General features: G+C 41.7%; 1 protein-coding gene across 1 annotated transcript in view; it reads right to left on the reverse strand.

Annotated features, from left to right (window-relative positions):
* Positions 1-278: 278 nt before the first annotated feature.
* Positions 279-13783, reverse strand: part of SYNE1 (spectrin repeat containing nuclear envelope protein 1) — a 341186-nt gene continuing 327681 nt past the window's right edge. Inside the window, exons 139-143 of the mRNA XM_057737764.1 lie at positions 12944-13072; positions 11429-11641; positions 10315-10407; positions 8857-8915; positions 279-1245 (exon numbers count right to left, since the gene is read on the reverse strand). Of these exons, the coding sequence (XP_057593747.1) occupies positions 1005-1245; positions 8857-8915; positions 10315-10407; positions 11429-11641; positions 12944-13072 (735 nt within the window). The 3' untranslated portion in view covers positions 279-1004. The remainder of the gene's footprint in view (positions 1246-8856; positions 8916-10314; positions 10408-11428; positions 11642-12943; positions 13073-13783) is intronic.

Consider the following 13783-nt stretch of genomic DNA (forward strand, 5'->3'; position numbering starts at 1 on the left):
CAATGAGAACAGAAAAGAAAGGAGAGTATGAGAGAGGCTGGGAAGCAAGCGTCTGGGAGATGCGATTGGCTGTGGAGGGAGAAGGGAGAAGGAATCAGCTGGAGTTCTCTATGTCTAAACATACATGACTCCTAGTCATCCCTTTTCTTTCATATGTGCTTATGTTTCAGCTTCACCTATTCCACAAAAAAGATAATTTAGGTTGCGTTCTGATAAGTGCCTGCTTAATAGGGAAACTGAGAGCCATTTCTTTAGGGAGAAAAAAAGCACAGACAAAATATTTCATAGTATCTATAATAAATGCAAAGAAATTGATACAAACAAAACTTGGCTTTAGCAAACTGTACATACATAAATATCATTTTTTTTACTATAACATTCAACTTTTTTTTCACATAAAGCCTTCCATGATTTTATTTATTACATCCAAGTTTTCTTCACACCTTTAAAAAAAGTGCCTTTTAGATTTACAGCTTGTGCTTCTAAAGCAAGGTTAGAACATCATGCCCAAAAGGAAAACAAGGTAAAAAAGAAGCTGCCATATAAGCTCTTAAAAACTGTATGTTACAAGGTTCTCAAAGATCTTCAGCACTGCTTGGATGGCAGATTGTTCGATGCCGATGTGTCGCTCAGGTAGTGTCACTTATCGAACGGATGGAGCAGAACCGTGGGAAAGCTGCCCAGGTGGTCTCCAGAAGTTCCTGGGTATGCACAGGATGGGCCACGCATCCAGGGAACAGTGGAGGTCCTGAGTCTCTTTAGTGCTGAGGCTCAGTTTCAAACAGAATTTCTTCCAAACCTTCTGTGTCTATTTGCTCTCCTCCTGTCATGGTTCATCGTCACCTCCAAAGCCATGATCTGCACACACGGGATATGGAGGCGAGCTACAGCTGCCGCACCGAGGGCATCTGCCAAGACTCGGGTCCTCTCTTTGCTAGTCTGGGATTGCCCTAGGCCAAATCCTCCTCAGGCTACCAGCACTGCTGCAGACAGCACTGCTGGGTTCAGAGTGGAGGCGGGCCATTTGTGTATCTGAGCATGGGGTGGAATGATCGGGCAAAATTGTTGGAGAGGGCGCAACTGTAGTCTTCCTCTGACATCGGTACTAGGCACGCGAGCCCGATGAGGAGCAGCAGGAGGAGCTGAAGAGGAAGAGCCGCTCGGAGGACTCTGAACAGGAAGGCTCGGCCGGACCGAGCCGGCTGAGGCTCAGAAAGGGAGGAATCGGAGCCACCTTTTATGGACCTGAGAGAAGAATCGACATTAATAATTCAAATGTCTCAAATATTGGATGGATGCTGCTTTTTGCTTCCTCACCTTCCTGGAGGTTAAAGGGTCAGGCTGAACAAAACCCAACCTGGCAATTACCTGCCAGCCTTCTGCAGTACACCTAGGCGATCTCCCCACCACCAAATGAAGAGTTGTTTGGAAACTGCACTGATGGAAAATAGACATTTAGTCAACTAAAGGTAACTAATCGGGTTCAAATTCCACCCCTTAATTTGGTAAAACATTTTCCATCAACAAAGTTAATTGCTCTACACATACTCTACCCGCATACGTTAAGTAGATCCGGGATAATTAAAATGTGTATGTTTGATGCAGTACATTTTTGGTTTAAGAATATCAGGAGCACCGTTAGGCAAAATTAGTTGCTGTCAGGATGACACAAAGTATCTCTCCCATTTAGCTGTCCTGGGTGTGCCAAAGTCCAAGCAGCAAGGACAAGAACAGCTGCAGTCATTTTGCAGAGACTCACAGAATTGAATTAATCTTAGAGTATACCCTGGTTTCATCTTGCACTGAATCAGCAACTGGCCCTGACATTAGTGGGTTCCAAAGCTGTAAGAACAAGGTTGGCAGTGGAGTCAGTCTACAGAACACTGGTGCTGAACGACATCAATCCCAGGCTGATCCTTCCATCACTAGCTCTGGGAATTTGGGAAACGGACACACTTTCTGAAGACAGATTATCATCCTGAAGGCTCCTTCTAGACTCCAAGTTTTCCTGTCTAATTTCCCCATCTACTTGGAAACAGTGCCTTAGAGATGAAGCATGAATTTCAGAATTCATAAGAAAGACTGCCTGTGAAATATTGAATATGGAAGTAGGTTCTGGGTGGGTAGCACTGTTTTCTCTTTGTGAGCATCCATGAATGTTTTGTTTGGTTACTAGTGGAAAAGATGAGGACAGAAATGTTGTTTACAAGAGGAATCGTGTCCACTCACACACACACAACATCGCAGAAGCAAAAAGAATAGATGTACCAACGAGACCCATTCCCCCACACCTAGTATGAATTCTCTAATGGTTTAACATTAAGGGCACTGAATGTGAGGTTACTGGAGAAATACGAAGGTGTGAAAACTGTATTGGTTACTCTGTATGTTTATCTCATGAGAAAACACTGTCTCCAGCTACCCTATTAGCCATTCATTTCTGAAGACAAATTACACTGGTATCAGTGAGGGATAAGGAGTGACACCAAAAAAAAAAAAAAAAAAAAATGTTAAGAAAAGAAACAGACATAATCCCCTTAAAAGGGAACAAAGGGACTAGTCAAACTCTTTCATTAAACTACCAAAGAAATTATGTGAGACAAACAGACCAGACTAGCCCTGCAGAAGCTCTGAGCAGCCGTGCACTATACTCTGTTTCTACTGCAGCTCTCATAGTATGAGGAAAATACAAATCCCTGGCCTGAATTGGGACTGCATTCTTTTCTGATTCACAAACCTTGAACAACTCACTTTGCCTCTATGCTACAACCTCTTCCTCAAATTCTTCAAATTAGACTAAGTGGTCTTCCAACTTGCAAGTTTCATATTTTATACATTTTACGTCTTCCACTAACTGGTCAGTGTAAATAGTCTACCAACTGCGAGGCCACAAGGGTTCAACCACCATCTAGTGGTCAAACTGATTAACTGCCCTCTGCTAAGACCAATGAGTTATTCCCAAAGAGCTGAAGAGGAGAAACTGTATATTTTGTGAAGATATACTAAAGCATAAAAGAAGTATGTCACATGCCTATTAAACAGAAACTTCTCTAGTTACCTAACTGTAAAATATTTGTATTGCAATAAGGCCTTAGAGAGTATCCAATCCATCTTTAATTTTGCAAATAAAAAGCTGAGAGGAGTTCACATGTACTCCTCTAACTGCTGGGCATTTGCCTTGGGTTCTCTCACTTAATTCCCACAACAGTCCTCAGTGTGCTTGTCATCTTCATTTTACAGCTGATGTAAAGGAGGAGCAGAGAAGTAAGGTGACCAGCTCAAGGTCATACAGCTAGCAAGTGGCAGAATTGAGATTTCAACTCTGGTATTTTAACTCCCAGAACTTAGGCTTTATAAATAGAGTAAACCACCTGCCCCAAATCCACAATTAAAGGAAGAGCTCTAGCAGGCACTCAGGGTTCCGAAGTCCCTGACTACCATGCTCTCTGTAATGTTTTGTTGTCTGGTGACGTGAATGAAGGTCACCCAGGTCCTATTTACGTCGCAGGTATCTTCCACGTAGAAGCAAAGAAGATCATACCTGTATCCTAAAATACTTGGAGGTGAGTGGTTTCCTCGTATCTAAAGGCCTCTAATCATAAAGCGTCACGGTATTACACAGATCATCAAGTCAGTGTATGGATACGAGGGCTTTTTGTTTGGAGGCAGTTGTACAATCGTGGGCAAGTAATTTAGTCTCTTTGGTTTTCAGTGTTTTGCAAAGATGAAGATGCATTAACATCCTAAAATCTTTTTGGTTCTGACAATTTATGAATTCAGTGGTTTAAAAGTGTTTGGAGAAGGACTGAATAGTTACCCATGAGCTCTGGATTGAATCTTCCTTCAATACATCTTTTCCTTGACCTGAAAATATGCTCTGGCAAGCAATACTCTCCACCTGTCACCTGTCTCAGTTATAACAGAAGCACAAGAGAGAGTTCCACGTTTCTTTATTATTCGGTTTCTAAATATAATGAGGGAGATTTCTAACTGACTCTTTCTTTAGGAGACACTTACGGACATTACTGATGGGCAGATTTATGCATATGATTGATAATAATAATCTGACTGACAGACCTGAATAGCCCCGTTTGTCAATTATTAGCTTCTCTGAACAATTAAGCCAAAGATCAAGATCAAAACAAGGGCTACACATTGACTAGTCCACTCCTGAGAAAGGTCACCATCTTTGGAACACGGGCTTAGATGCTGCAGAGTCTGCTGAAGGACATGGCACATTTAACAGCATCAGAGCATTCCGTATTATAATTTAATTAGCGCGTGCTTTCTAATGTTGAAGAATGGCAACCTGGGGAGAAATAATGGGCTGAGACAGAGACAAAGAGAACACACAGTGCTTAGTGAGCTTCCATGCAGTTGACTGCTCTTGGAAATGTCCAATTGTTCTACTGAAAAAAAATGCCACCTGCTTGGGGCAATTACCAAGGTTTCAAAGAGCCCAAAGTTGCCTCTGCTCAGGGTGAACCTGTTCTAGTGTTTCTAGTACTAACAGGTTAATGATACCAAGTAAAAGGGCACTTTTAATATCTAATCTATTGACCTAAAATCACGTAAGTTTCAAGTCTTGGGAAATTTGACAAGGGGAAGAAACAAAGACATCTCGTTGAGCCGCCACTCATCACTCTCCAATGGCCTTATTCCACAAACAGATGCAGTAGAGACTGTGTTGATAGGGAAAACTGAATGTGTGAACTTACCTAAAGAACTTAATCAGTGGATATATTTCAGATAATCCTGTCCAGCGAAAACATGCTTATTTTCTACAAGTAAATATTATTTTATTATTTTTCTCACTTCCCCTCACTCACTCAAATTTGGGGGTACGTAACTTCCCGGGCGTTGTTTCATCTCCTTCCAAAAATATGTATAGTGGTGAGAGAAGGAGGCTGCAGCGGAGGGGACCACACATATGAACACAGCACAGGAAAGAAAGTCTGGCCAAGGGCTGTGAGAAGCCTGAAGACTGTGCACGTGGAGTGTGACTCATCTCAAAAATTTTACATCAGTAAGGAAATAAAATGAGTTACCTCTGTGTATACATCATTTCAACACAAAGGAGAAGCCACTTTCCATTCTTTTTGTGACCTGTTAGCGAACAGTGGCAGCAGGGGAACAGAAACTTTTTGTGAGGAAATATCAGGTTGTCTAGGATCTCGTTAAGCCTGTTCTTGTGTGAATGGCCTTTATTCCCTGGATATGTGGTTCAGAAGACAAATTCCCATAATCATTCTAGGATTTGCCTCCCCTTATTCCAAAACGAGCATTCTGGCTGGTCCTAAGCTATCTCAGGCGGCCCATGGTAGCCCAAGTCTGGAACGATTGTTTAAAGTACCCAACCCGTTAGGTCGGGCAGAGTGGTTACCAAGCTAGGATCCAGAGTCAGGGAGACCTGGGTTCAGATTCTACATCTTCATGCCTCTAATCCCCGGTGTCCTTGTCTGTAAAACTGGGAATGGACAATTAAGATGGGAGGGTTAAATGAGGTAACAGATATACAACGCTTAGCACGGTGCTTAGAACACACTAAGTGCTAAATATGTCAGCAACTGATCATTCTTATCTGTGTCATTAAAGCAAGGGTGTACTGACTAATCCCCTTAAGGATTTTGCTGGTTTCAGCCTTTTCTATCAGGGAAATATTCCTGATTTATAGCAGTGCTTTCAAAGAGGCGATGCATTTTCCAAAGCGTCTGACTTGTTCCCGGGAAACATTGGGAATGCAGACCTCAAAATATAAAAGAAATATATTGGAGCTTTACTCTATAACTGTTCTCAGCCCGGGTGTCCAGCCTGCCCCGGGGGCAGGGCTGTTTTCGGCTGAGGCACTTTGAGAGCTTTGAATAAATAAATCCCCAGGGTGGAGTCTGACAGAAGTCCTGGGAAAAAAAAATTCCACAAGAAATAGAATAGTGTTTACAGTTAGGCCCTGGTGTACATGCAAAATCCCCACTGTGCCTACTTACATGTATTTGGCTCCCTTACACACATTTTTAAATAAGGTCTTTTTCCCCTCCTTTTCAGTATTTCAGGCAGTCATTTGCCACTTCTTATTCTGTCTCCATTCTTTGTGTGGAAGGTGCCAAAGACTAAAGATGCCCAGGGAAGGTTTTGCGTTTTACAGTTCTTGGCTTCGGGATGAAGTCATCAAGTCCCTCTACTCAGACTATGGAGCAGTTATTCGTTTGCCTTGCTGCAAACCGGAGTAAAATCTTCCCATTTGTGAATTTCAACTAATCTCTAGTAGAATTCTGAAGAGTTATTGGCTATCAGGTTAGACAATTTTAAGTCAAAAGCAGAGAAAAAGTATCAGCTGGGCTGTCATAAACAGTGTGGGGAAAGCACGCGTCTTCAATAGGTTTCATCTCAAAAACTGTGCGTAGTTATTATGAATGTGGATTTTCAGATGTTTTTCAAATGTTCAGAATTTTAAAGAGTCCTGAGGAGCTCCTTGTAATTGATTTAGGGGATCTTTAGATTCTGACATACTGCAAGTCTTTTATGACGAGAACCATACTATATTAATTTTGTGGGCACAGGGCCCAAACATAGTTGCTGTCCTGTAAACATTGGCATCATTGCATATGTAGGCTTCTATCATGTAAGAGAACACAGAACAGCGACCGTAGAATCAATACGAAGTACCCGGAAGGAAAGCAATATTATTAATATTTGACTTTAAACCACAAAAAGAATATAAGAACCCTCTCTTCAAACTAATACCCCGTTTCTTTCAAGTCGCCTCTTTCCTCTCAGGAAGAATATATGCCTAAAATTTTCCCATTGCAGATCACTGGGGCCAACATTCTAAACTGTCTGTGCTTTTGCAATAACCTCTCAAGTTTGCTGGACCAGTGCAAGATCAAACGCAAGGTAATCTCAAGTCTCAATGTAAAGGAACACCATGACAGTCTGGATTGTGAGTGAAGTTAATTCTTCCCCAGCAGACTCTCCCTGTCATTGTCCACGTGGGTGCACCCCAAACAGAGGTGCCAAGCAGTTAAGAAGTCCAAGAATGTTCAACCACAACCCGTCTGCCGAGGTGTTCGCTGAAGTTCCCACTCAGGTGAAGATGGTTTGTATTCCAGGTCCTGTAAGCAGCAAAGTGAACACTGTGCTGTGTGCTCAGAAAGGTGTTAATAAACAGTGCTGGACAGAGCAGAGCTGCAAGGTGCCTTGCGGATGTCACAGTGAGAACGTGGCTGTCCCAGCCGCAAAGCCCCATTAGGAGACACGGTGAAGCACTCGCTGCCCGAAGAAACGAGGCCTTTGACATTTCAGAAGGCCATGTGGCGGTCTGAAAGAATCGGGGAAATTTGGGAACCAAGGGGTGCTTGCTGCTGACGTTGCACAATAACGTAAGAGCTTTTCGCCTTCTCATCACCGTCATTTATGTCAGCGACAGAACTGATCCCTGGTGTCCTTAAAGGAATGTGATGGGGACACACCCCATCTCTGTTCGCGGCACATCAGCAATTTGTGGGGAGAAGATGGACTACATAAAACAGTGATCTGTCTATAGTACGTGATGTCTTTTCTTGCAGGGGGCTAAGAAAATATCAGAGCACCTGGAGAAGTCCATCATTATCTTCAAAAATCCCTGTGAGTTTTTCTCCATTCATGTTTCATTATTGATATTATGTTATGGACAAAAGAAAACCCCACAAAATTGTCATCAAACCAAACCAAAGGGAAAGAAATCAAAAAAAAAAAAAAGAAAGAAAAAGAAAAACATAGTGAAGGGAAGCTTGAAATCAGAAAGCACATCAAAATCCACTCTGCATTACTTCAGCTGAGCGGAAATGACCAGATGCAAAGGCCAGCCCCTTCCGCACACAGCTGGAAAGCAAAAACCATTACTCAGGGCTTGTTGACACGTCCTCATGCCCCACCCTCCTTCCAGGAATTGGGATTCCAGCTCAGTGGTGATAAGTTTCCAGAGGGGCCGACTACTTGAACAGTGAACTGCTCATGATTGGAATGAGGGATCAGCTTCCAAGGACGGGATTTTTGTTTTTAGAAAGTTGTCTGAGGAAATGTGAACTGATTAGTGAGAGGGCCGGGGGGCACAGACATCACACTGACAACGAAGAAGGCAAAGCGCTGCTAACTGCAGACAGGGATTGTTGGAAGCCAGGCATGCAGCAGAGTGGCAGCTGTGAAGGGGTTCTCTGGAGGTTCCGGGCAGGGGCACTGAACTGCTCTTGTTTCCAAAGGGAAAGAGCTTGCCAAGTGTCAGGAAGGTGAGTGACTGAGTGTGCTGGCTGAAGAGAAGTTTTAGGATAAGCAGAAGAGAGCAAGTGCTTATAAATTTTAAGTAATACCAAATTAGGACTTGCCATTTTGAGAATCCAAAACCCACGATCTGGATAAAACACGAAAATAAAATAAAAAGCTGGGTATGTTAGTATATTTTATTCAGATTTGTGGGTTCTGGAAATGGTAAAATAATTCATTGATCTATTACCTGACTTATTGTAAAATCTAGAAATAAAGAGGATGATGAAATTCTGCCATGAATCAAATTGCGCTGTGGCACCAGGGCTATCGAATCTTTACGAGCACACAGAATAAAAAGCATTGGATGAAAAGTACCAGATGGCCTAGGTACAGTTAAACAAAATTTTGGTGGGGTCCTGATATTTTACTCTCTGAGATTTTCTTGTACTTCCCACCTCGAGAAGTCTCTTCCAATTTATTAGGAAAGGGTGTGGACTGAAATGAGTCGTTTCTCAGCTACCCTGAGGCAGACCAGGTACAGGCCTACTTAAATCATGGACAATTTTCATCATCCTCTTGGCATTCTAGAACAGTGTGGAAACCAGGAGAATAAGGTACCTGCTATGTGGACTGTTGACAGAGGGTCCAGGCTGTGAGAGACTACATTTGCCTCGTGGCTGTTTGCAATGAACAGGGGTAAAGAAAGAAGAATGTTCAGTCCAGGCAAATAAGGACAAGCTACTGATGAAAATTAAACTAAAAGTGCAGCAAAGGAAATATAAATCAAATGAAATGATCAGTACCCATGAATCAAGGAAACTGGCTTTTCTTTTGTTGAAGAAGTGAAATCAATTTGCATCCGTATCATTCATCATTGAAGAAACATGGCGGTCTGGGCATTCACACCACGAGGGGTATATTCCCCCCACTTTTCATGGTAGAAACACAAATGACTCTACACTAGCCAAAGATCTCTGTATATTTACTTACAGTAAACACAAAATTCAGTACGCCATGTCGCGTATTTCAAGTATACTTTACGTATTTTTTCATCTTCTAGAACAGTATTAAAATCCTTGGTAGATAAAAATAACGGCAATGTGAGATTATTCTGTGTAGAGTGATGAAGACCCAGAAAGTTAAAGACTCAAGTTAAATAAACGCTAACATTTGACTTGAAAAGCCAGTCTTCCTTCACATTCTTAAACTAGGATCTATAGGAAACTAGTGAATGTAGTGAAAAACAATCCTAAAAAGATAATAACATTTATCAGCATAGAACTTAAGTGTTTATAACAAAAAAAATACAAACGAAATCAATACTTCTAAAAACTAAGGAAAATGGGATGATAATAAAATGAATATAATCATAAAGCCGGACCAAAGGAAAAAAAACAGAACGAAAAACAAGCTTCTAATTACACAGAGAAATCAAGGTATAGAGGGTAGCAGGGGCCAAAGTGATCGTTTCCTCCTAATTGTGTGCCGGTGAGACAGCCCCCCACAGGCCTTGTGGGTGAGTCAGCTTGAGTTGTTGCCACCCTGGGGGCAATACAATCGCTTAAAACCTTCAAGACCACCTTCAGGAGCTTCTCTGCTTGAGAGTCAACAGAACCTCCATTCGTCTTATAAAGTCAATGCTCTCGTGAGACGCTCACAGTTTTTTGTCCACCTCTGGCTGAGGCACCCCTTTAAGTGGAGCCTACCTTTTTTTAGGTGGACTATGGTGGTGGTGGTTTGAAGGGAGGGGCCACCAAAGGCACAAGGGAGCACCGTTCTAGAGATGGCCCTTCGAGCAAGAAAAATAATTTGTCTCCCTGCATACCAACCACACATGGAACCCTGATTCTTCCGAGAAACAGAAGTGCTCTTTCCATCCCTGAGTGCGTGTGGGGAGGGTTCGAGGCAGGGCTGAGGAAACAGAGCTTCTCTGCGTCACTGTGTGACAACCCCATGTCATATGGGGGCCCCTGCTTTGCAGGGGGACAGCCCATGGACCCTGTGTTAGGTACAAAGACTGTCACGCCCCAGTGTTCCCTCCCGTGGGCCAACTGAAAATGACCAGTGGAAAGTTACCGTGTTCTGTCTGTTTGGGGTACTTCTTCCTGATGTAGGACTCACAGATCCCGAGGTGTCTAGTTCATCAGCAGAAGACCAGGAGGACAAATCCTACGTGGGAAACAGACTCTCTTAATGACTCCATGTCCCAGAGCCACGACGGCTTTGTGACCTGTAAAGTATTTCCCACTTCATCCTCATCCATCCCTCAAACCATTTCCTGGGAAAAATAGAATCAGACAACTGCAGAAAGAACAGAACCTAATTCTTCTAGCATGTTGGGCTTTCCTGGTTGCGAGTTTGGCCCTTCTGGAAAATACAGATGTAGCTTTCTTATTACTGGGCCACTTGGAGCTTTATCATTTCTTACTGACATGGATGGGCATGGGTTGAAGGCAAGGGGTGAAGGACTCTGCCTTACAGCTGCAGGGTGCTCAGGTCAGAGAGGAACCAAATCTATTGAGTTAGAAGCAAAAGATGGTCCGTCACCTAGGAGCCTGCCTTTTGGCATCAGAGAAAGTGTACTGTCTCTGGCACTGCTGTTATTGGGAGTAGCTTGTTCTCTTGCCTGCAGTGTGTTTGTATGTTCATAACAGGATGTTGCAATTGAATGTTTGAAGTCTTACCTGCAAATGCATTTCTTAAAACCGACAATACTACCACGATGCGGTAGATTTAAAAATAGATAGATAGATAAATAAATAAATAAATAAAAGCAGAGAACATTTTCTATGATTTAACTGCTATCTGTGTCAGGAGGATTCATGCCTCCTAAGGTTTGAATATGAAACTCATATGCAACAATTGGTTGTGACCTACTCTCCCTGTGTTTCAGAAAGCACATGAATTCTTAAATCAACTGGGTAAAATAAAATGCCACAATAGTGGTGGTAATAGGGTTAGCAGTAACAATTACAAGAGGTTTTTTGGATGTAACAGAATCAAAAGTAGTGTCCTATTATGAAAGTTTTTGAGTCGCTTTTTTATTTTGAGACAGACTTGTAAGAGCAGTGATTGAGAGGATGCTCCATTCCGACAAGCACTACATTCAGAGTCACTAAAACGGATCAAGATGATGCTTGTTTCGTTTCCTGTAGGAAACGCTGCACAGTGATGTCTGTTGAGAGCTTACCTGCTGACTGCTTGATATGTCTAATAACTTCTCCAGCTCCTTGATATGACGACTGACCTCCTTCAAGAGAAGTTTGAGCCGATTTCCAATCACGTGGACTTTTTCTTTGGCTTCTAAACAGTCTGTGCCTTCAGCATTCACCAACAGTTGGCAAGACATGTCTTGCAGTGAGGCCACTTTGAGTTGGGATTCCAACAGCTCACGCCTTATTTGCTATGAATAGAATAAGACATTTTTTCCTAAGAATTTTCAATAACTAGAGGAAGTTCCAAAAGTGCAGAATGACATCACTTTAACTTAGTGGACAATTATACCTGAGCATCAGAATGCTGTGCTCACGTAAGGACAGACACAGCAGCCCGTGATGTTTGGGAATCAGGAGCCTCTGTTCTAATCTTGCCTCTGCCAAAAAGCATCCTATAAGACCCTGGAACCTTTTTGATCTCAGTTTTATCATTTGGTAAAATGATGATATTAATTCCTGTCTGGTCCACAGTAAATATTATTGAAAGGTTCAAATTGGTGAATGTACGTCAGAGTATTTAAAATATAAAGTATTATGCAGATGAGACATAAAATATTCTTTTAAAAGGAAAAGTAAAACATTAACATATAAATATAGAAAAACTCAAGTATGTAGAGTATACTCTGATATCTATTCAAGATTTTTAAAAAGATATATGGGTGATTCATCACTCGCAACTTAATGTCTGAGGTCAAAAGTCTAGCAAAAATGCAGCTGCATAGCTATTTCCTCCTGGTTTCTAAGACCTTTATGGTACTGAACTAAAGCTGACAATTCTGTTGGTTAGGTTAGCATGTTAAATGTTAAGAGACAGCATTTTAAAAATACAGAAAGTGACAAAATGCAAATCATTTTCTCCTAATGGAACTCAAAAATGCTTCTTTATTTTCTATAAAATCACTTAAGTACACTGTATATTATATTGTCCAAAGTTCTTTGTATAAGAATCTACACAGAAATCCTGCAGATTTCCTTTTGAATTTAGTACTGGAAAAGATTTCCTGCTCCTTGAGAACTGGTATGTTTCCTGGTAATGAAAGTCATTTAACTTACCATGTTTCCCTTGTTGTCTTAGCTTTCAGAAAATTTGGTGCTAAGGTTGGTGTTGAATCTGAATATTTAATTCTTCTTAAGAAGCCTTAATGGTCTCTATTTTAATAGTTTTAATGTCCTTTTACTATCAGCCACCCAATATATTCTTGGGATATAGATTCAACATGTATAGTTTAAATGAAAAATAAGTATAATTCCAAAGACTTGACGATAAAAACAAGCTAATTAAGAAGAAGACCGTCTGAGATTTTAAAATGAGCAATGGCTTTAGAATGAGATTCTAAAGCTAGTAGATGTCATCTTCTATGCACGTGTTTGCTTCACAGAGATGGGAAATCATGAGGGGTAAAGAAAGACTAAGAGATTATAATGTAAAAGGTAAATAAGTAGTATCACCTCTAACATAACAATAGGCCGCCCGAGTCTGTACATCTTACCATAAGCTGTTTGTGATGGTCCTGAAGTATCTCTGCATCAAGGTGAGAATCAACAGGGACAATTTCATTTTTCCTTCTGTCGATGTTCTCCAGCATAAGAAGCAAACCATGACTCATTTCATGGAAATCCTATGAAAAAAAACATGGAACATACAATCATCTTGAATGAGATATTTTTCTTTCACTCACAGCTTAAGTATCCCTGCTTTACAATTTCTACCGTTGGTTTTCAGATCCTATACACAACTCCTTTCTAAGGAAGGCACCGGAGTTGTCGTAATTATCTAAGTTCATGTTCTTACCAAAAGCATCTAATTTATTACTCGAGGGAAAAATTAGACATAGGGAAAATTGGCATCAAAATACATAATTTCTAGGGCTATCATACAGTGTGGAGGGAAGCAGCTCTGCTCCTCTCTCTTCCTCTTGTCTTCAAATCTTCCCATCTTTGGAGGCCTAAATTCAATCCCACCTCTCCATGTGTTCACTTATTTAAGGTATAGTTACAGAAGATTTCCAACGTGGAGGCACTGTACTAGGAGAGGGTGCAGGGGTGAAAACACAGTTTGGGTACCTGCTTTCAAGGAGCTATTATTACTCTTGGGGCACGTACAGTCCTGGAAAATAGGCTTCCCATCCTGCTCAGATTATAACCCAAACTCCTGGCCAGGACCCACAGAGCTCTGCATGTTCTGCTTCCCGACCACCTCCCCAATCTTTCTCATCCCTTCCTTCCCCTTTGACGACTGACTCTCTGATCACACTGGCCTCTCTGTCCTCAAAGACATCTTTCTCATCCCTTCCTTCCCCTCTGACTACTCTCTGACCACACTGCCCTCT

Source organism: Hippopotamus amphibius, chromosome 6 (genome assembly GCF_030028045.1).
Source record: "Hippopotamus amphibius kiboko isolate mHipAmp2 chromosome 6, mHipAmp2.hap2, whole genome shotgun sequence".
NCBI classification, from domain to species: domain Eukaryota; kingdom Metazoa; phylum Chordata; class Mammalia; order Artiodactyla; family Hippopotamidae; genus Hippopotamus; species Hippopotamus amphibius.